This window comes from Quercus lobata, chromosome 9 (assembly GCF_001633185.2).
Source record: "Quercus lobata isolate SW786 chromosome 9, ValleyOak3.0 Primary Assembly, whole genome shotgun sequence".
NCBI classification, from domain to species: Eukaryota; Viridiplantae; Streptophyta; class Magnoliopsida; order Fagales; family Fagaceae; genus Quercus; species Quercus lobata.
The window spans coordinates 37,610,853-37,635,417 of NC_044912.1; the positions used below are offsets into that span (position 1 = coordinate 37,610,853).

General features: G+C 34.6%; 1 protein-coding gene across 1 annotated transcript; it reads right to left on the reverse strand.

The window, feature by feature from the left end:
* Nucleotides 1-1,090: 1,090 nt before the first annotated feature.
* On the reverse strand, nt 1,091-14,240 carry LOC115959299 (paladin-like). The gene is given in 20 exon segments (XM_031077647.1): nt 1,091-1,399; nt 2,074-2,196; nt 2,535-2,819; nt 3,395-3,442; nt 3,444-3,676; nt 3,774-4,004; nt 5,385-5,558; nt 5,723-6,325; nt 6,460-6,783; nt 7,968-8,397; nt 8,716-8,951; nt 9,138-9,197; nt 9,286-9,419; nt 9,518-9,644; nt 10,929-11,027; nt 11,120-11,219; nt 11,345-11,415; nt 12,843-12,914; nt 13,472-13,603; nt 13,944-14,240. Coding segments are annotated over 20 exon segments (3,765 nt in total). The 5' UTR covers nt 14,094-14,240; the 3' UTR covers nt 1,091-1,266.
* Between the last annotated feature and the right edge of the window lie 10,325 nt (nt 14,241-24,565).

Genomic DNA, 24,565 nt, shown 5'->3' on the forward strand with positions numbered 1-24,565 from the left:
ACGTCAATAGATATTCTTTGCAAACTTTCCTGACCTCTCAAAATCAGAAACACGTACAAGTTATTACTCTCTTATAACTACCAACTACCAAAGTTATGGCCTTATGGATGACCTGCTTCAAGGCAGAGTAAAATCATGTTTTACATAATTATTATAATATTTTTACCATAAAAAATCCCAAAACCTGAATTAAATCCAAGGAATTACTTAGTGATTTCTACACCTCACTTTAGTACATTTCCAATTAATTAGCAGTCAAAAAAAAAGTATTCATTGGGATACGCATTCAATTTATAATTATTAAAAATTTATTTAAAAAAAATAAATAAATAAAATTTTGGTCCTTCCTTAAATTATATGGCAAGGTTAGACTATATCCTTTAAACCATCAGCTTAATCACTTTTTTCTTAATTATAAATTTGATAGTTACATATTACAATAAAAGAAAAGAGATTTGAACCGTGAATATTTCCGATGAAAACACCAAAAAGTATCAATTGAAGTAAGCATTAATAGTTTATAGTTTAAATTTAGTGTGCATTTGGGTTAGGATGAAAAATGAAAATTATTTCACTATTCAGCTTATTTTTACTACTATTCATAGATCCCATTGCTTTTTTTGGCACTATTTATGAGCTCCACTATACTATTTTAACTAACTTTTCCCTTTATTCACAATACTTTCAGCAATAATTTTTCAATTTCAACAAAATAAATAATATCTAAACACACCCTAGTCTAGGTTTATAGTTTTGACAGCCAATTAATTTTCTCTTTGTAACTCTGTAATCTTGCATGAATAGGAATCAAAGCCAACCACAAGTTGAATCTCTCTCTCTCTCTCTCTCTCTCTCTCTCTATATATATATATATATGGTATCTCCCTTTTACCATATACATATAGACTCTACTTATATGGTATCCCCCTTTTATAAATATGAGGACAAAATTACTTCGCAAAAATAAATAAATACGAGGATAAAATTCCAATTCTAGACCCTGGGACGGGGGTTGTATTCATTGACGGGATTTCTTGATCTTAATTAACACCCTCCAAGGAAAAGAATATAGAATTGCAACATTTGTAGCTTTCAAATTGTCTTTTTTATTTTGGTTGTGTAGGTATTTGGTTTGCTGTTATGTTTTGCGGCCAACTAATCAAGTCTTTGCATGTGTACCCTTCATTTTAGCTAGAAATAAAATTACTTTCCAGACATGAACAGTTTACATAAGCTTAATATATGCACATTGCTATACGCCTGAAATCATTTATCTATTCTGAGGTTGTTACATAGATGTCCAAGTTCAGGCCTCGCATCCATCCATGAAGCGAATGTCGTCTCAGCTGGAGAAGTGCAGTAGAGGTAGGACTTGAAGGTGATTAGGTAAAAATAGCGCCTGCAGAATGGACAAATGAGAATTGGTCATATTAATATAGCAAATATTCAGTTTTTTGAACTTCACATACATCCTTAATTAATAAGCCTAGACTTCTGTTTCTGTTTCAGTTTTTTGAAGGGGGGAAGGGGTGGGACCATTGACTTGCACCAAAAGCTGCCCAATTCTACATAACATGACCCAGAAAGAATGGAAAATTAGAAAATCCCCCCACTTGAAATGCAGACCATTTGCTACTGTCAATAGAAAGTGAGCATAACCAGAAATTAGATATTGTTCCAAGTGCTTTTAGGTTGAAGACCATGTGTAGTGCCAACCACAAGTTGTGGGGACAATCATCTTTAGCTATAACCTTTCCAATACTTATTATGCCAACCAAAAAACACACCTCCAATTCTCAGCAAAAATATTTGCCCGCTTTTTCTAAAAACATAGTAGTAAAAGCTCACTCTTGGAAAACGACTCATCAGGTACCACCATGCACAACCATGTCGGCCAGTAGTCCTCCCTTAAATTAAACATCTACACTCATCTAATGTTAATTAATGGGGTCTATGACCTACCACAATGAGACCCACTTACCAAAGGCGGTCATTGAAAGAGGAACAGACCCATCCGAAAAAGAATAGTTCAAGCCAGCCATTAAACTAAATTGCTGAGATACATGAACTAACCTTAAAGCCTTTATAGCCATATCCATGAAGTACGCTCGGTGCTCATCATCATCATTGGGGAACTTCTCAAGTTCCTTACTGTAATCGAGAATATCATCTCGCAAATGCCCTGCGCCTTTACACCTTTAAAATGAAGGAACCAACTCAGCACCACCAGTAAAAAATAGCTAAATAATAAAAGGCAAAATTATTTTCCAAGACTAACTCTCAAAAAAGTATGATAAATTAAAAAAATAACAATTCCAACTGATGCATGATGCTCAAAACAAAGCAAAAAACAATTAAAATCATTGTCTACCAAAAATACCAACCCCAACAAACTATAATAAAATAAAAAAGAGAGGGGGGGGACCCTACAACTATTACATGGTCAACTTGTCACCATTACCCTTTTTCTCTTAGATAGAACGGTAGCACTATAAGCATATTATAATCTTTTGAGTTCTCCAAAAATGATATACCCTTCAATCACAATGTCAACATCTGATTTGCTTTGGGGACCATACATGAGTACTCTTGTGAGGCTTAGTATATCGCGGTAATCACCCATCCTGCGTGCTTCTTCTTCAGACACCCTTGAAGACAAGTTTGCTTCACTTCTAGAGTGCATGTTTGTATCAACCATTAGCTCTGGAATATTTGATGTAAAGTTTGCCTCTACACCAAGTTTAACACAAATGATTGTCATAGCATATGAGACTCCTCCAAACCCTGTGTGTGATACGAAAAGGTAACACCCTGCAGCACTACAGAAAAAGCTATTGTTAATTTTATTCTAATGGTTAATTTGAGAAGGGGGGGGGATTACGCAGCTAAGCTAGCACCATCATTTTCTTTCTAATTATCAGGTGATCTAACCTATGAGGATGGAGAGTTGGAAGATAAAAAGTGTTGGATTGGATTTTGAGGTACATGGATAAATTTGTAAATTGATGGAATCTTACTCATAAGATCATCCAATAATTGTATATTTGAATAGAAAGCAGCCTGTGAATAATTTACAACCAAAGGTTGGTTGGAATGCATGTGTAATTTTTAGCCATTGATTAAACTATGATTCAGAAAGTTGCAGAAAATTGGATAAATTTGTAAAGAACTAACGGAATCTTCAATTAATAAGATCAACCAATAATTTTATTGCTAAACTGAAAGCAGCCTGAGACAATTTACAACCAGAGGTCAGTTGGAACATGTCTAATTTTAGCCATTGATTAAACTATGATGCAGCAAGCTGCAACATAATTTCTTACTACTATACTAAATTACCGATCATTTAATAGTGATATTTCTGATAGCAGATATGTTAGGTATGGGCACTTACTCATCTTTACAGTATTGGATTGCATCAAAATCAGAAGCTAAAGCCTCTCTCTTTAGTCAATGGTATTCTCCTATATGTAATATTATAACCCTCATCTTTCAGAGCAGCATATACTTCAGCAGGCGTCTTCACATTATCTGCTAAGATGTTTTCCCAGTATCCTACAACACTGGACTGATTTAGTGTTGGGCTATGTTCTTCACGATGTAAAAGCATCCGTCCACCAGAATGTCTAACCTCAGATAATATATCTTCTTTTAGTCGCTCCTCCATGTGTTCCACCTGCATAACAAGTATAAAAATGCCAGCGGTAAAACATGATATGGCTTTAATGACTTGAGTTTAGAATTTTTATTTTAAAAAATGTGTCATTGTGTACCACTGGGCCTGTGATTCCCACATGCTTGAGTGTATCAACAGGTTTATTTAGCTCCCTTAGGGCAAATGGCGTGCCATTAATGTAAACAACTGCTCCTTCTCTCAGATCAGTTAATATTACTTTATGAGCAACAGAGTTTTCTGCTTTAGGCTTGGCACCTAAATATGCTAACATCTCTTTTGCACCATCAATTGTTGGAGTTGCCATGCTATACACGGGGAATCCATCTACCTGAAACAAATGGAAGTTTTAGGTTTAGAAACAACTTGGAAGCTCATACCATAAAGCTCATCTCTTGATGGCTACATGATAAGCCAGTCATGAAAGAGCCTTTACTTGCGTACTTTTTCAAATATGTAATCTAGAAAAAATAATGGAATGTTTTTACAAATAGCATAACCTAGTCCAACCAACAAATTGGGCCAAACACAGGCCTTAAAGCCAATATTTAGACATGGATGCAAAGGAATTTGAGATTAATGCAACAATCAAACATCATATAGTCGAGAAGGAAACCCAATGAAATCTGACTGTATTTGATGTCCCTTTGCTTTATGGCCTTTGTCCCGCTGACCAAGAGCACATATGACATTTACGTGTTCATATTCATAATTACATGCATTTCTATGTGAAGTATGAAGGCCATGTTTCTCTGCTTTGAGGACAGGATGACAAAAAAACTTGATAACAAGATGCAATTACATGCAGAGAAGAGCAATAACTGCACCAAACAAGGGTTTCTCAATACAAGCTGGAAACAGAAAGTTGGGGGTTTTTTTTTGAGGGGAGAGTAAGAATAGTACCAAAAGTGGCCTGAGCCTTGCCTTAGATTTTACATACAAGTTGAAGGGTTAGAGCAAATACCATATAAATCCAATCTTGCAATCATCTTTCTCAATACAAGCTGAAAACAGAAAGTTGGGGTTTTTTTTTTTGAGGGGAGAGTAAAAATAGTACCAAAAGTGGCCTGAGCCTTGCCTTAGATTTTACATACAGGTTGAAGGGTTAGAGCAAACACCATATAAATCCAATCTTGCAATCATCCAGAAGATCATCAATACCATAAATTAGCACAATTAGATTCTGATGGGATTTCATTAACCCAACATTAAGGAGGTCCTTGGAAAATAAGTTAAATGAAGGGATTTACAGTCAAACAACATCTCAAACAAGCTTTCAATAACAAATATCTTAGTTAAAATAATTTGCTGGAAAGGCATATCCCATCGATACCAGGTGCCAAAAAAGAGGTTGCAAATAATATTTTGGATTTAATGTATCAATGTTTTCCACAAAATGAATTACTGAAAAATACAATCAGAAGAGATAATTACTTTTGCAAGGATTACCCAGCCAGTATAAGAATTAGTGTATATCAATATTTCGTTTCATTTTCCCACCAGATATGTTAAATTAATAGCTATATTGATTGCAACAATAAGAGGTTGAGCCTTGGTGCAATGACAAGTGCCTTCCCCTAAAAGCAAAAAGTCACAGGTTCTAGTTTGGGAATCAGCCTCCCTCAAAAAATTTGGGTTAAGGCTACCTACCAATTACCTTATGGCATTACAAATTTAACGATAGTTCTTTGCTTTTGGAGTATTTATATACCTTGTAAACATGTGGTGCAGCATGAATTTGTATATGGCTGGAAGTTCTTTGACCAGGAAAGAAGTACATTTTCAATATAGAGCCTTTCCCCAAAACAGAACCATTACGGTTGTTGACAATGGCATCCATCACTGCATCACCATGTTGGGACTCATGTGGTGCTCTCAACTCCTCCTGTGTTCCAAAGTCCAAAATAGGGGATGCGATCATCTCCAAGTCATTAAATAAAAAATATACATAAATAATAATAAATTACAATGCTAATTCAAAAAATCATGTTTCTGCCCTTGACCATAAACAAAAAATAAATCAGTCTCAATGTATAGAAGAGGATTTACTGGAACAGCAAAAAATCGGCCAGGCCTTAATCTTATGCTCCATTTCATTGCTTGGACCTCTGGTCTCTGATGCAACCAATTCTTAAATGTCATCCTGGATTCTCCTTGCCCACAAAACCCATCAAATGCTTCACTTCCAAGATATGCTGCAAAGGCAATTAAACGGAAGTATCGCTCCAAGTACTCAGCACCACGGTTCAATGCAACCCTCCTCACCCTTGGCTCAACATGTTGTTGATTGAATACCTTTCTATATTGCAGAACTGCTTGTCGTATGTTTTGCAGAGCAGAACATCTATCAATAATAGCATCTAAGGCTTCCCGACATTCCACCCCATTATCAAATAATCTTGTTATTGTCCACAACAACAGGATGTCATTTATACCAAAAACCCGACCTTTCTCTTTTTCAGATCTTATTTTTGTGATACCGGTGGTTGAGGCAGCAACACTACCTCCAGTTTCGTCACCACTTGAGGTACCACCATTCACCTCTTCATGGGTCTTATCATCAACCAGGATTTTTATAGGTCTTCCATAATCAATTCTAAGTTTCAGAAGGCAAGCAATCACAGTACCAGTGGTCGTCCTTCCTATACCCATCTGTGAATATAAGAAAAGCAATCAAGGAATGAAGTGAAAAGAAAAAGAGGGGGGTGGAGGAATACACGCACAAACACACAAGTATATGAACATCTCTATGCACATTTAAAGCAGCCAGAGAATAAAAATTTGACCTGGCAATTGAAAACAAAAGCAGTATCCTTCAAAGCAGAAGCAATATTCGCTGCCAATGTGTCAAAGTCAGAACTTTTGGGAGCTTTACCATCCGTAATTGGCACACGTGCATACTTAATGGGAAAACCATTAGCCTCTAAGCTTTTGAAAACCTCAAGTGGGGTCTGAATGGAATCAGCACTCACGTGTTCCCAAGCATCAAATATTTGCCCATCATCTGTTTCATGAATAACCATTATAGCATTCCCATAGTGTTCAGCTTCTCGCAGGATATCTTCTTTTAATCGAGATTCCATTCTCTCAACCCTCTCACGATCAATACCCTGAAAGCAGCAACAATTGTAACTTCACCAATAATGGCAGGTTAAAGTTGGGAGTTCAAATGTTCATAAAGTCCACATACAAAAGAAAAAAAAGGACTGCTTCAAACAAGTAGTGTTCCAATGGTGTCTAGAGTTCAATCCCTTGCTATGGATCCTACATTCTATGGCTACATTGGATTTCATGAATCAATTAGATTTTCAGGGACTTCCCCTCCACAAGGCAGGGATCTGGCTCCCAAACAACCAACCTGAATTTACAGGTCAGGTTCAATCACGTATTTTTTTTTTTGGTAATTCCTAAACACACCTGTTATATTATATAAGGTTCTTGTTCTTGTGTTGGGTCTGTTGGAGCAAGGTAAGAGTTAGAGAAGTTATGTTTGTGTGATATTCTCCATTACTATAAAAATTCTCACAATCTTTTCCAGTGAATGTAGGTGAAAGGCCAAACTGTTCTCTATCTGCTTATTGTTTCCTAATTGATTTGTTTAAGACATTCTATTGGCCATTCAAACCACAGATCCTAGGCCTTGGGTCAACAAGAAACCATGTCAACATTGAGAGATGGTATTTGGTTGTGGGACCCATGTGCGCGTTGTTACAAGTGTAACAGTGACAAAATAAACATCCCAATGTCGGACACCAATATTTTTTGTAACCTAATACTCAATCGTCATAAATACTTCAGTGGCAAAGTTCCAAGTGCGCGTTGTTACAAGTTCTCTTGCTTTATTTTTGGATACTCAAGTGGCAAAGATCCAAGGCTCATTGCATGCAAAGTAACAATTTATGATGTGGATTTTCTACAATTTTGAACAGCAAAGAGAAATGGTCTATTATAAGAACACTAGGGCAGGCATCAATGGGCACTACATTAGGACACAGATGCAATAACATATTGTCCTCTTAATAGCAATGTAACTCAGTATTATACTCTTCAACTACTCAAGTCAGCATTTCAAGACAAGAGCACTACATGTTCAAAATAAACACTGCATTTTGAAAATATGGACATGGTTTATCATTTAGACATTACTTTATGTATTAGGTCCAATACCAATTGCTAATGTCACCATAATAAGTTCTGGTGTCTAATAACGTTGTCAACACCAATCTAGATAATGCCCTCCATACTCCACTCTAATAAAGTTAATATAGATGTAAAATGAAAATATAGATTTTACCGAGTACTCCAGCATGTTTTTGTATGGTCTTTCAACTTCACGGAGAACAAATGGTTTTCCATTGATGTAAATAACAGGTTCTTCTCTCATATTGTGCCAAAAAACAGGACGACCACGTTTAGAACTGCCAATCCTCTGAATGACAGAGAGAATTCCATCAATGGTTGGATTTGCCACCCCATAAACTGGAAACCCAGGAACTTCTCTAAAATTAGGCGCACCTTCCACTCTCTCCGGTAAACTTGTGTTTTGACAACCAGGACAATGGTCACTTTTTAGAACAGTTTGACTTCCAAGAACCTCACCCTTTCTAAGGGCAGCAACTACTCCCATCTCAGAAGGGCGGCCATCAGCAGATTCGGCAATCTTCATCAGAGATGGCTTTAAAGTTGCATATCCAAGTGCACCCATTGGATCTCTCCTGAGCAATCTGCAACAAGGCACCATTGTAGTGAAGAAAGAACCGAGCCATAATGCATGAACCAAATAAACAATGCATAAGAATCCATCTAAAAAAAAATGAATTGGACAAAAGCAATGCATCACAATTAGAAATCCACTCAATAACTAGGTAGATGGTCCATACAAGTGGTAGAAACAGTTAGTTTATGAACCGGTTATTCCACAATGAACTCTAACCATGTGGTGATGGATGAATATTGATCTGTAAACACTATACCATTAGCACGTTTACTTTCCTAGGCTGCTCTCTCTGGAAACTTAAATAATAAATACTTACAACTTTTACCTGCGAATAATACTATACAATTCTGGCCTTGCTCTCATCCACTCAGCAAAACTGCTATGTCCAAATGAACATGAACGGATAGCTGCTCCCTCAGAATGAATAAATACAGCAAAGCATATAAGAAAGTAGTATCTTTCCAAGTACTCCACAAAAAATGAAAGTGATGCCTCCCTTTTCATCTCATCCGGTTGACGCAGAATACTACTACGATAAGTGGCAATTGCTTCACGTAAGTTCTACAATTCAAATCAAAGAAACAGTTAATATGACATGAAAATAAACCTTACAGCTACAAGCCAAGAAAATGCATGTCAAGGGAGCAAATGAAACACATAAGGAAGGAATAAGTTTATTCAGACAAACTTTATGAAATTTGAACAAATAGAAACCATACCAAAATGGAGCAAGATTAGAGACCAAACCTGCATGGTGGCACACTTGTCAATGACTTTATCCACTTGTCTTTTTCCTTCAACACCACCCTAAAGCCATGTCAATATCAGTAAAACAAAAACTTAAAATAGAATTCTAAATGTTGATCTAAGAGCAACAAGAGCTAATATCAAATACCTCTAAAACCCGAATCAAGCTTCTTATGACTGCATATTCTCCTCTACGAATTGCCTCTTCTGAATTTGGCAAATGGTCATCAACATTAGCACCAGAGTCAGAAACTCTCCCAATGGAATTGATTCTTGGAATACCTGTTCCATGTGAAAATACCTTACAACATTAAAAGATTTTGTCACTAAAAGAGGTATGCGTTGCTCAAAGAGTAGAGTATGAAAAGTAACAGGACTACCAGAATTTCCAATACGGTTGAGATAAATCAATGTTGCAATCACCATCCCAGTTGTAGTTCGTCCACGTCCCATTTGACAGTTGAAAATTATCTCCGTATTTAAGTTTGCTTGAGAAATTTTATGCACCTGAAAACACAATGGATATCAAATCTATCCAATCCAAAAATGCCATTGAACTAATCCTTTAAGTCAAATTCAAGAATAGACTATCCTAAACTGAAATGTTAAAAACCATCATTGCCTTACTGAATGTTTTCAATTCAAACGACAATAGTATGCCAACACATAATTCTCAAATATTACTTTTTGATAAGTAAATCAAATAAGTAAAAAGAATAATAGAGGGCATGGAATTTTAACACGTGATAATTCAACAAATTAACTCTTTATGAGGAAAAAAAGATGGGTTTGTGAAATTCTCTCCCTCTCTTTTTTCTTTTTTTTTTTGGGGGGGGGGGGGGGGGGGGGGTGAGGTTGGGAAGGATAAAACCTTAGCTCCTCTTAGCTTCTGATTTTTCAGGTAAGATGCTTCTGATTTTTCAGGTAAGATGCATTGCATGAAAGCCAACCAGAAAGCATAAGACTGAAAGGCATAGCAGTACTTGCTTTGTACTTTACAATATATCCTTAGTTATTCATTATATACTTTGTTTTTTATAACATTTCTTTCTTCTTCTTCTTTTCTACTGAACAAAAGAAGTTAAGAGGCCAGTTGTAGCAATCGTACTTGGGCAGGACCATAGTAGCCTCTACTCGCTGAGGAAACAATAGCAAGAGAGGCCAAGAGAAGCCCACAAAGTGGAGGATCGGTAGAAAATCCCTCAAACAGATTCTCAAGTATAGCCTAACCATAGCCCTACCAGGGTCCCGTATCATCAGGTGGTGGACATCTTCAGTGAGCCAAACATCACGTTCTTAAGGGTTCAAACTCAGGATATTCAACATTGACCCCAACCAAACCACTTGGGAATAAACCTTTTCCCCTGAGTCACTCACCTTGGTGGTTATGTTTTGAATAGGATGATTTCTAGTCATCACTAAGAAACTGAAAAAATCATGTGCTAGTCATGTAAGTCTGCACATTTTTTTTATTGTAAGTCTTTAAACAATCTAGACTAGAGATTTTTGGGAGGTTAAGATCTAATTATACTAGGGTTACATTTGCTTTTCAGCATCATGGTTGAATTAAGAAACATACCCCCAACATCAAAAAGAGTCACCTCCAGTTTTTTCACTAACACAAACAAGGTAAAAAAATAAGGAAGCCCACTATTTCATTCACAATGTTAAAACTTTTTCATATCAAATGTAAAATGAAAATTGGTTAACTTGTGATCCCACGCCAACAGGTACTTCATAAATTTCTTAAATATCATTATTCAAATTAAAATTTAGAATATGAAAACTCACCAAAATATCAAAATCTGTCTCCTTTGGTGATTTTTCATCAGTAATAGGAACACGTTCATAGTCAACAAGGTACCCCTCTACTTGCAATTCCTCATACACCTATACAATGGGAATAGGCTTTAATAGTTTTTTGAGAAAACTGGTGGAACAATTCTGCTTACCAAACCTGAGATGTGTTCCAACGGCAATACCTCTAGGGGTGTCTTTACAGAATCACGTGACACTGGTTCCCACTGGTCCACCATCTGACCATCTGGCAGTTCATCAGTGACAAGGATCTTATTTCCATATCTGCTATGTCAGATGTACAAAGAAAATTTGCTATCATTACAAATCAGGAAGAATCAATGGTAGAAACAACCATGTATCATATGTAAGGCATCACAGATACTACAGACTGCATCAATAGAATATACCTTGCAGCTTCTATCAAGATATCTTCTTTCAATCGAGCTTCCATTTGTTCAACCCTATCCCTGTTGATTCCCTGATTTTAAATAAAATGTAACAATCAGGTTGCAAACAGACATAAATTACAATCAGTATTACCATACTTTGCTGAAAGACCTGCACACACAGACACTTTTGTATGTGAGAAATGTTCATAACTAGTAACATATTTGAAGAAATGGGTTCCATTTTATACAGTCAGGTGATACTCAGGGTTCTCAGAAAAAGATTTCACTTTTACTTGTAACTTAGTTTATATTGGATTTATATGCCCATTCTAACCAAAAATTACATGTTCAACCGATTTTTATATAATAAAAAAATATTATTGAAAAGTGCATAAATGCAGCACTAAGAAACAGGAAGTGTACAAGATACCCCTAGATAGAGGAAATCAAGAAAAACAAGAAAGCCAACTCCTAATTTAAAGCAAAAAGAGAGTAAAATCTTGGGGAAGAGCCAGCTGATTAAAAGGTGAGCACAATGTGTTTTGTATATGGAAGTTCAACACCATCAAAAGTTTCATTGTTGTTTACCAATCAAAGGAAAAGGTTAGATTTTTCTTCTCTTGTCTAAGCAGCACATAATGCATAATAGCGGCACACCCAATAAACCTTATCCCTACCAAAGCTTCTTATCCAACTAACCAACATTATATTCACCATACGACATCACCCAGAAAATCTCAAACCAGGGTAAACTAAATCCTAAAACTATTTAACAACAAACAATGAAGTAGAAGACTGACCATTTTCTCCCAACAACTTTTACTTAGATAACACAAATAATATACTAACTCTTCCATTTATCTTAAAATATTTTATTAATAATAAAATATTTTCTCTTCATGCTTTCCCAAATTGTCCATAGCAAGAATCTTTCTCAAAGTAAAGAAAGCTATCTGAGGTAATGCATTACAACGCCAAATCTCTCCCAAGGAAACACAATGCTTGATTTCCATGCCAAATCCCAATAGACCGATCAAACATTATATTGCTTATGACTTGATAAAATCCAGCATATCCAGCCATCATCTACCTATAAAACTTGCCTAAGTGCAGCATCTCTAAGAAAATTGATTCATGGTTTGCTATTATTGAAATAACAGTGTACAGAATCCAAAGTTTAAATGACAATATGAAATCAATAAAATCATTCCTAGTTGGAGTGTTATGTGTGTTTGACACTATGTATGTACAAAAACTAGTTTTTGAATGATGATAACCTATCTTGCTATCATTTTGAAAAAAGTAAAGCATTTTAAATATTTGGCGCACAAGCCCCAAGGGATAATAAAACATCACATGCAGGTGCTAATAACTGCAGAATCTAATACCATATTAAAAATTGCTAGGATGCAATCATTCATACACTAAATACAAAGTGATAAGAGACAAGAACTGAAAAGGTTGGTTAATAAAGATATGCCAATTCATAATAGTAAATTTTTCCACAATAACATACTGTATATTCAAGGTTGGAGAAGGGCTGCTCCACATCACGCAACACAAAAGGTCGCCCATTGATGTAGACCACCTGTTTCAAGAAGAGAAACAGACAAAATTAATTTATGGATTGGAAAACAAAAGGAAGCCCATATTTTTTTTATGAGACTTTGAACATCACGGTGCTTAACTTTTGATTGAACTATTTTTACATAGAATTTCCATGAAAAGGCTATGTGTTTGAATGATTCCATTTAGACTCTTGGAAAATTAAATAAAATCTATCTCTAGTCTCTGTACATCTGATGCTTAAGTACAGTATTAAAAACATTGTACTTTTTAAGATCTCATACTAGAAAGTCCTCCCTCCCTGCCACAAGTGAGGGAAAGAAAATACTGACTATGAAATCTGTAATATTTTACTTATATTTTAGATTCATTTTTATATGAGTAATGACTTACATAAATGAAAAATAGTCTTTATCCCACCTTTAAACTTTGATGTCTTTTGAGATTATCCAAAATTTTAGGTAATATTTTGCACCTTACAGATGATTGTGGTTTATTGCATTAGACCAAAGGCCAAACATGAGCTATAAAAATATGAATACAACCAAAATAAATAGAGTTTAATTGGAAGCAAAATACCGGCTCCTCACGAAGGCTAATCCAAAGAACATGAGCTCGTAGGCTATCCATTTGAGCCCCAATATGCTTAAGAACATTTCGAATTCCATCAATGGTTGGGATTGCGACACCGTGAACACGTAATGAGTCAGCCTATTAACAGCAGCCACAAATTAAAAGGGAAGAAAAAAAAAAAAAAAATACATGTGAACTAGAGTAACAATGTCTAAAGGCATCTACACTAGAGTATAGACAAAAGCACTCCACAAAATGAACACAGATCACAACTTGTAAATAATATGTACTCTTATACAATGCAATTAGTTTTACAAACCATCTCAACATATGAGGAGTTGGTTTTATTGTTATGTTATGGCTGTTTAACATTTGCTAATTGCTATGCATGTTTAGGGAATCTCCAGAATACAGAAATTAACCAACCCCAAAAAACAAAAACAACAAATGAAACTGAAACTGAAAAGAGGGGAAAAACCTGACGGTAATTGGGAGCACCATCGATGTGAGGAGACAAGCGTTTATTCTGGCAACCAGGAAAATGGTCGCTCTTCAGAATAGTCTTTTTGCCAAGCACTGATCCTTCTCTTTGCTTCATAACTTGCTCTGGCTCCTTTTGCACCGACATTCTACTTCTACTTCTCAACTCTTTTATCACTCAATTTTACAAACAAACCTATAATTTTGGGGGTACAAATTAGGGGGAATGATTTTTTTTTGAAAAATAGACACAAACGCGGATACGATTTTTTTTTTTTATCTACTTAAAACTAAAAATCATTCATTCAACTACATCTATATATATATACATATATATCCAAGTGTTTAAATGGTTTGCGTTTTTTTTTTTTTTTTCCCGACTCCCAAAGTTTCACAACGTGAAATGTGTGCAGCTTTTTAATATATAGACACATATAACAATATTTATATAATAATGTAAAAAAAAAATTAGTTCAACGCGTCTGGTGTGTTAGCACCTAGCAATGTGAAGTAATATACTTTTGCTGTGGACGCCTAACCGCCCATCAGGAGATGCCACCTACCCCCTTTACTTTTAGTCATTATCTTCTGTCCCGGAAATACTCACCACAAAAAAATTTCTAAAACCTTTTTTTTTGGTTTTTTGTCTGTTTTTTTGTTTTTTTGTTTTTATATCATACACCACATTACAGCAGGTAACTTTTGAATTCAGTCGTTATCGATAGAAAAACAAAACATGTGGAGAATATGCTCTTTCAGCTTCTCTTGCACATGCCCCAAGAGTGTTGCTTGTAGTTGTCTCCTTTTTTTTAAGGGAATTGGGAAATCAAATCATGCTTTAAATCTTGTTTCTTACGTTTGTTTTTATATATTAATTGAATTATAATCCAAGAAAAAAAAAAGAAAAAACATTATGATAAACGAGGTTATATGGTACTTGCATCTTGTGTAATAATTGTATACTAGCCTCTGAGCACGCGCTTAGAGGCTTTTCTATTTTTTAAGTAAAGATTAATAATTTACATTTATTATAATTTGAGATTTCTATTTTTTCGAATCACAAAAAAAAAAATGAATACGCGGGGTGAGTTTTGTAGATTTGAAGAGTTTTAAAACTAACAAAAGAGTGATTTTATTTTGTAGGGAGTTAGAGGAGTAAAAGTAGGAATTTAAATTAACTTAAAAGTAGGAGTTTATTAAAAGTAGGAAAACATTTCAACGTAGAAGTAGGAATTTATTATTTTTGTCAATTTACTATTTTAATCCAATTTTTAAGTTTTAGGTAGGGGCATTTTTGACAATAAAAAAAGCAATAACTAACTTTCTTTTGTCAATTTACTGTTTTAAGGTGAGTTTTTGTGAGTTTTTAGGCAAAAATCAAAAGTGGGTTTAGTTGCCAAATAAGGGTGGGAATGTTTTGGGGATTTTTAAGTTATGAGAAATAAGTGATAAGGTGATGAGTGATGAGTTAACTATCACTCAGCAACCAAACAAGGACTAAGTGGTCTCCTCCAGATGAGGGTCTTTATAAAATTAACTTTGACGGGGCTATCTTTGAGGACCAAGCTTGTGTTGGGTTGGGCGTGGTAATTGGGATTTAGCGGGATTGATTATTGGTGCTTTCAGTCAAAAGATCAGACTCCCTAGTTTAGTGGTGATGGTGGAGGCCCTAACTGCTAGCTAGCCATTTCCTTTGTTAGAGAGATTAGCATCCTTTGGGTTATGGTGGAAAGCAACTCCCTGCAAGTTATTAAGGCCATCAATAATACTAAACCTTCTAAGACTTCTTATGGGCATATCATCGATGGGATTAAACTGTTGTCTTCTTCTTTGCCTTGTTGTAGTTTTGTTCATGTTAGGCATGAGGGTAATAAGTTAGCACATGCCCTAGCACGTAGAGCAATTTTATCTGCTGATACTGATGTGTGGTTGGAAGATCTACCACGTGATTTGGATGATGTTTTTCAATTTGAATTACTTTAATAAAATTTCCTTACCGGTTTCTCAAAAAACAATTATTAAAAAATTTATAAAAATAAAAGTATATAATAATTTTTTCAAATGGGATTTGCTTATGTAAAAGAAATGTTGCATGCGATTACATAAATTAACAAATCTCATATTAGATGTTTTATAAATTGTTGATACCAATTTTGCGACACATTTTCTACAAACCCGATTCGATCAAGCTCGACTTTCTTGTGGGCTCAATTCATGTATTATATTATATTTTATTATTTTAAGCATGACCCAAGCCTATGCGACTTATTCGGGGAAATTGAGGAAGTGTGGTTTGGAAGGTATGGGTCAGTTTTTTTCGAACCTTTTGCATGAGCCCAAACCAAGTGTGCTACCAAGTGGGTAAGGGACACTTGTAGCACCTCAGGCTCATGAACAAGGTCCTGTACCCGACATTTCCACCTCAAAAGAGCTTTTATACTTTGGCTGACTGTGGCCTTAAGTTTCTACCTTAACCCACTTTTACCTTTAAAACATAGTTGGCTCTTATTGGGCAACTCCAGCAGCTAGCCCTCACTTAGGTGAGTATTCCAATAAGCTGAAATGTTTGACCAAAGGTAGCCAATTAGAGCAAACCCCCTTTATTTCCCAAATCATGTTAAAAGCATGCTAAACTCTTCCCTAAACAAAAGCAACCCAAGCTAAGACACCAAATTAATGTCATGGGGGATAAAAGCCCCTTTTACTACCAAAAAACCAATCATTAGCAACACCCCAAACTCAATATAAGACTCTTTCTTTAGCTCAAAATGATCCAACTACGTTTTCCCCACAGAGTTGAAACTTGAGAGCAAAAGCCCACTGAGACAGGAAACATTCTCACAATTCTGAACCTTAAAGGTGGAAATATGGGTATGAAGGAACCTTCTCTCTCTTCCTCACAACCTCTCTTAATTTCCTCATCTCACTAACTGTGGATCGAACTTTCAGATCTATTATGTTTTTATGATTTTTTTGCACTTTTGTTAAGCCCATTCAGTTAGCTATTCTCGCAATTTTGAAGCATAGGGGAGGAAATATGGGTACAGGGGAACCTTCCCTCTCTTCCTCACAACCTCTCTCAATTTCCTCTTCTCGCTGACTGTGGGTCGAATTTTCAAACTTGTTATGTTTTTATGCTTTTTCTGCATTTCTGTTATTAGCATTTTGATTTTCTCTTGTCAAACCACCATTAGCCTTTTGTTCATAATACTTTTGGAATTTTGGGCTTGATTCTCCACAATAAACACTTCTAAAGAACCCAAGGAGAGATTTGGAGCATTCTCTCATTTTCAACCCTTGTTGCAAAAACATCCCCAAAATAAATCAAATGGGATTTGCTTATGTACAAGAAATGTTCCATATGATTATATAAATTAACAAATTTCATATTAGAGGTTTTATAAATAAATTAAAAAAAATTGCAAAACATAAGGCATATTAATGACAAGTAGCTAGTATTATGGGTGCATTTCAGATATAAGGATTTAAAATCAAAAAATATTTAAAGAACAAATGCTAGTTTAAATTGTTTCATCTAAATTTAATAACAAATGATGATTTTCATGCATTTCCAGATTTTGTTATGACAAAGACTCTTGAAATATTATACATTTATTAACCTCTAAGCACGCGCGTACTCAAAGCCTCTTATATATATTTTTGGGTAAAGGTTAATAATTTGCATCTATTATAATTTAGAAATATTTTTTTTTCAAACAAATAAAAATGATAAATTTAGAGATAAATAATAACTGTAATTTCTTTTTTGAATATGAAAGAAATTTTTTTTAAAATTTTTAGGAGTTCTCCTTTTGAATTCAAAATGAAATTTGTTATTTAACATTTATGACACTATTTCTAAATGAAGTTACCCTTCATTAATAAAGATATTTTTGAACCACATAATCAAAAGTCTAGTTGAAAGAGGCGAATTCTCTTATATATAATATAGAATAGATAAATGAAAAAGTTCAAATCTATCATATCAATTTAATAACAAATGATGATTATCATGCATTTTCAGATTCTATTATGATAAAGACTCTTGAGATATTATACATTTATAAATGAAAAAGTTCAAATCCATACCTTATTCGAATCTATTTAACCAAAAAAAAAAAAATTGAAATCTAAATCCCTACAAAATACTTTGTCTTCTAAAAAAAATGAAGCATGTTGTTTTCATTATAGCCACCACCACCCAAACACCCTCTTGTTGTCATTGATTATGAATGAATAAAATTTAAATAAAGTTCCTTAAGTGCTATGCTTGAAGTTATCCAATTGAATTCAACAATGTGATTACATTAACCAATGAACCGTTTAAAAATAAATTAGTCAATGTACAAATTCTTTTGTCAATAAAACAAGTTTAATCTAAATAATAAATAACAAGAACAAGAATTTAAAATAGGTTTAAGAACAATATCACATAACTACAAAAGTTGATTAGTGCCACTTGGAGCGAAGCTCAGTGTAAGATGATTCAAAGGCCAAACAAAACCTCAAAATTAGACTATAGCGTTTATCAAAGACAGGGGTAATTAGAGACCAAGGAGGTCCATACCCCCTCCTTCCCCCCCCCCCCCCCGGCCGGCGGGAATTTATTTGTTTTTTTTGGTTTAGTGTTATAATATTTAAATGTGATATATAAATAACTGTTTGTATTTTTTTTTTTAAGAAAGAGATAAGGTAACATAGAATAATGTTTAAAATTGAGATAAAGATAATGTCCTACATTTTACGCTGAATGGAGAAAATAAAGAAAAAAGACTAAAACTTAGGAATAGTAAATAGCCCTTTTAACCAATTTGTGTTTTTTAATTTAAAAAAGATAGGGGTATTTTAGAGAGTTTAAGAATGTGTGTGAGGGTATTTTAGTATGCAAAATGTTGAAACCTAAACATGAAATCATGTTATTAATAGTATAGATAATTATATATATTTGAAAGTTTAGATCACAAAATCTACTCCCCCTCCCAAAATTAAAAGCTAGTCATTTCGAATTGAAAACTAATCCAAAGAATTTAGAAAATAAAATGGTCAGGGGGTCTATATGTGTTTAGCATTACAATTTGTTTGTTTGATGTTTGAGACCTAAAGTTAGAAGTTTGAGACTTTATGTTTAAAGTGGTGTCGCTTCTTGGTACAACCTAAAGGCACGATTGGTACACTGAATGAGGATTATAATAGGGATTGTAATATTTATTACTTAAAATAAATGTATTGTAATGAAATAACTAATCTACTCATAAGTTTGGTTGTGAGTTGTAACATTAGAAGAAAATTTTAGATTTATTTTAGAAAATATCTTACTCATACAATTATATTTCCTTAAAAATAATATTTTTTTAAAAAAATTTGAGAGAGAGAGAGAGAGAGAGAGAGAGAGGGGAGTTATTTTTTTATAATTTTTTATTTTTATAATTGTTACATATATGAAAATTTTATTTATTTAGAAATATATTAATTTTAGAAATTATTGCACCTAGTAAGGAATAGTTATTACGATCCTTTTAGAGATGAATAGTTATTCCTCATTTTGAAAAATAGCTATTTATAAGGAATGACCATTCCTTGTAATAAAAACATAACCAAACTAAAGAATAATTAAATCATATGAGTAACTATAATATTGCAATGCCTATTGTAGTCTACCAAACATACCCTTAGTTTATTAAACTAGGAACAATAGGGACACTGGTCAAGCTAGGGTTGAATCTTCTACTAGTTGATCCCCACTTACTAACAAGACGCAATAGCTATCACTGACCTATAAGACCTGGAGGCTAGTAACATTCTTCTTCTTCCCCAAGTTTCAGTTACAGTTGAAGGAAGTCATAACCAAACCATCCAAGCTTCAGCAAACCAAGTGTCAAAGTGCTAAAAATGTCTAATAATTGATTCATGAACCAAGCCCATGAATCCCAAAAGGAGAAATTTTGGGAAAAGTAGTTTGGAGTGTATGATGAATTGACTAGCAAAGTCTCTTGTTGTAGGTTCAAATGTTGACATCTGGCTTGGAGTGACATCTCCTACATAATGAAGCTCTAAACTTAGCTGCGATAACCAAGGTTCTGGCCCTAATGCTTGTCTTAACCTTATTGGTTGAGATCAATCCCCAAATCTTAGCATTTAATGATGGGGTTAGCTAAATTTCAGCTCCAATGGCCATTACCCAAAAAAGATAAAATACCCAAGAGCAATTCACAATATTTTTTCGCCAAATCCTAAGCTAGATGTTCTGAATTTCAGCTCCAGCTACCATTACCCAAAGGAGCAAAACATTCTAAAAGCAAATCACATAATTTTTGGCCAAATTCTAGGTTAGATATTTTAAAGAATCAAACCCAACATTTTTGAACTTTGCTAATCACTCCCTAAGCTTTACTATAAAAGGAAGCCACCATTAACTCATCCAACACTCACCAACTCCTCTTAAATTCTTGCTATTTTTAGCTTTTAGTTCATAAATAAGTTCATTTTTAATTCCTAGATCAGCTTTCTTAGTCCATAAATAGCTTCTTTTAATCCATAAATATCCATATACACCTACCCACAAACATTCCTTTCAATTTTCTAGCAAATCTTAGCACTATAAATGTTCCATAAATAGGTATAAGCAGCCTCTCTCCACCATGGCCAAAAATAGCTAAGTTTTTCTACTATTTTATTCCCACATCGAGACATATTTAGCCATTTAGTCACGTAAAAAGTAGCCTCCACCACCTACTATACATTTTCCCATACACTCCATGGGTATGAGAACCTTGGTTAAGTTCTTGCCATTTTTTCTTACAAGTATGAAACCTCTAGTTGTTTATTGTTTTACCATTGAAGGATATAATGTATTTGTCACAATGAAGTTCTTTCCTCTTGTTAGTATGGTAGTAGAAGAAAGCTCCCAAAACCTTTCTAATGAAGGAACTCATGAATTTTATGATGTAACATGGAAATTTTTCTTAAATTACTCAATAACTGATTGCTATCTATCATATTACACTGTTGGAAGTCTTATTTTGACTTATTTCGTTGTTGGACCACTTTCCTTTTGTGTACTTGTTTTAATGAGCCCACATTTATATTAACCAATTATTGTGAAAATATATTACGGGTTTTGTTGTTATTCTTGTTAAGGAGCAACCTATATCTCGAGCTAAGGATGAACTCATTACATGATATCGAAAGCTTTTTGACCATGTCTTGAAGTCCAACGTTGAGCCTCGGTTTTGGCCTCCCCAAATTATTAAAGGGAAAAGAATTTGCTCCCAACACTAATTAGCCATTGGTTATGGATTGGAAATGTGCTTCTTCTATTTTTACCTGCAGGCTTAGGGTCCGTTTGGATACAGCTGAAAACTGAAAATTGAAACTGAAAACTGAAAAACACTGTAGCGAAATAATTTTTAAATGTGTGAATAGTATCGTGGGACCCATTTTTAATGAAAAAGTTGTTGAAAAGTGAAATTTGTGGGTCCATAAACAGTACACGATGTGCTGTGATTGGTCCAAAAAAAATTTGAAAAGTCAAAGTTTGCGGCTACTGTTCATTGAACAGTGCATGAACAGTAGCCGCAAAAACCCAAAACGCCCCAAAACGCGTGAAAAAAAAAAAAAAAAAAAACGCAAACGCAGGATTGGGCAAAAAACGCCCAATCCAAACGCACTCTTAATAGGCATCTTTGATTTAAAGCGAAATGGTGACTAGAATTATTCTTAATTGAGATTTAGAAATGTAGGTAATTTATTTATTTTATTTTTATTGGCTATCTTCAAGAGAAATGCACGTTCCGTTTGTTTCAATGTAAAATAATTTCAAATGTAAAATATTTTAAATGTAAAAAATTTTATTGAAAACATTTTCAAGTGTTTGGAATAACAAAACACATAAAAATGCAAACCATCACCAGCCACCCCTAAATGAGCAAAAGCCACCACCAACCACCCCCACCACTAAATGAGCATAAACCATTAAACCACCCCAAAAAACCAGATCTAGAAGAGAGAAAAAAGACAACCACCGCCATCACAACATCCCAGCCACCACTTAAAAATCTGACCATTAAACTATAAATCTGACCATAAACCTCCAACAATCCACAATATATGAACATTAAACCATTTTTTTTAAAAAAAAATTTCCTCCACACGTTTTTCTTTCCAAAGGTGCAATCATTGTTAGGCACACAATAAGAGTATATCTCAAAAAGAGAGCATTATATGCCACGTGTCTAACATGCAATTACTTAAGCAGAAGGTCCTCTAATGGTAGTCATGCCCCACTCGTTTTTAGTCCTAAATACAGTCAAAAATAGGGATGGCAATTTCTGCTCGACCCATGGGTACTCAGCCCAACCCATGGGTACTCAGTGCTCTCACCTCACCCTCAATAACTCTTTGTCCCATTTTCTCTTAAGCCACCCCACACAGTCTCACCCAATTTGGCAGTCACCCTCACCCTCACTCTCATTCACTCACCGACCCACCCTCACCTTCACTCTCATCACATGGTGGTTGCTATTTGCCAGGGAGAAGCACAAAGGTTAGATCGGAGAGAGATGTGTGAGGTTTAGGCCGTGACAGGTAGAGAGGCCCACCGCCGATCATCAAAGATCTTGGTGGTCTGAGATAGAGAGAGGCTGAGTAGGAGTTCGAAATCGAAGATAGAGCCTTGGTGGACTGAGTTCTCCAATTTTTTTTTTTTTTGGGTTCATGTCCTCTCTCAGATTTGAGTTTGTGTTTGTGATTTTGTGAATCTGTGTTTGAAAGGGAAACTTTTTTTTTTTTTTTTTTTTTTTTAAAGATTGTATGGCCATGGATGCCCTGAAGTGGCTGTCGGAGCCTGCGGGGCCCGACGGGACCTGACGGGGCGGGTTTGGCCATTTATTAAACGGGGCAGGTTCAGGTTTCAGGGTTAGGCCCGTAGGTCAGGTTCGGGCATAAAGAAATCTGACCCGTTGCCATTCCTAGTCAAAAAGTCTCTTAAAAGGTCTCTTATTAAAAATCTCTCTCTCTCTCTCTCTCTCTAGATCTAAACAAACACAAAAAAAAAATCCAGTCTCTTGCAGATCTCTGTCACTCTCACAAAGTTTTCACATCAACCATTCAACAACCATTTACCATATGAAGTTTAACATCAAGTCATAGCATTAGTAGATGAAGTTTAGCATCAATGGCCAAATATTCTCTCAAGTGTGGTGAAGGAATTGCGTTCTGCGTGAAGCTTAATACTGGTACGAATTTGTCTTCCTTGGTAGTTGAGTGTGAGTGATGAGGAGTTGGTGATTGGCGGCATCGATGGAGCCTAAAGCTCGTTGGTGGTGCCGATTAGAGCTTGCTGGTGGTGGGATAGAGGGATTGGAGGTGGCTGGGTAACCTGGGTTATGGAGATAAATCTGAGAGGGAGAGAGAGTGTGAGAGGGAGAAAGCGTGAAAGTTATCGGGCAAGAGGGAGAGAAAAAATGTAAAATATTTTACCGAAATTTCAAGTGTAAAATATTTTACACAAATTTGCCTAGGTTGATTTGGTTGACTGAAAATATTTTATTTTTGACCAAATATTTTATTGTAAAACAAACATTGTAAAATGTGAAAATAATTTCTTAAAAATATTTTATATCGAAACAAACGGAACATAATTGTTTATATGCCGTGTCCGTTTATTAAGTTGCTTATAATATATTATATATACACATATAGGGATTGCCGTGTGGCATTGTATTAAACAATAATACAGTAATTGTGTAATGATATTGCTAAATTTTTAGCTATTGAAGGTGCTTTCGTAAGTCATTGAAAATCTCAAACTTTTCCTTTGTTCACAATTAGGGTTGTTCGTGGAGTAAGTTATTATGTAATGATATTTTTATTGAAAGTCTCAAATTTTTTATATCAAGATACGTGCACTAAAAAAATTCAAAACTTCGATTATGAAAACACATCCTTACAATTCAGGTGCAAAGAAAGGCAGTATTGAATTAGCCATGCAAGTTTTGCTCGTAAAATTAAAATTATGAATCATAACACGTAATATTTCTAAATGATACTCTCTTATTACCAATTACTATGAGTGCAAATTGAAAACCAATCAATAACACTATAGCTATACAATTCAAAAAACCAGGTTTCTTAGAGAAACAAAAAGTATAAGTAAAAGACATAAAAAGATCTGAAAGAAGTATGTTGTTCAAGTTTATATACAAGGATCTAGGGAAACAAAAATCGCAACGTGGCCAACAAGTCAACAACTATATCCAACAACTATATATATTTTAACAATTGGATAATCCTTTCACGCAAAAACTTGAAATATGATTTTCATTTCTTTGTGGGTGCATTTTGCACAGTTTATCTAGATACTCTTTAACCCACAGCATCCCAATGCATCCATTACAAGAATTTAATGGGCAATAGTTGTTACAATTGCTTTTGGAAAAATAAGTTTTTTCAAAATTAAAATCGATTATGGTGTAGGAGGATTAATTGAATTAGTAATATGACCAATTGAAAAATAAATGTTAGCAAAAATGTTCTAAATACATAATTAGTAATTTTGCATATAAAAAAGGCATAAAAAATGAATCAATATATATCTATATATATAATATAAAAATTAGTAAT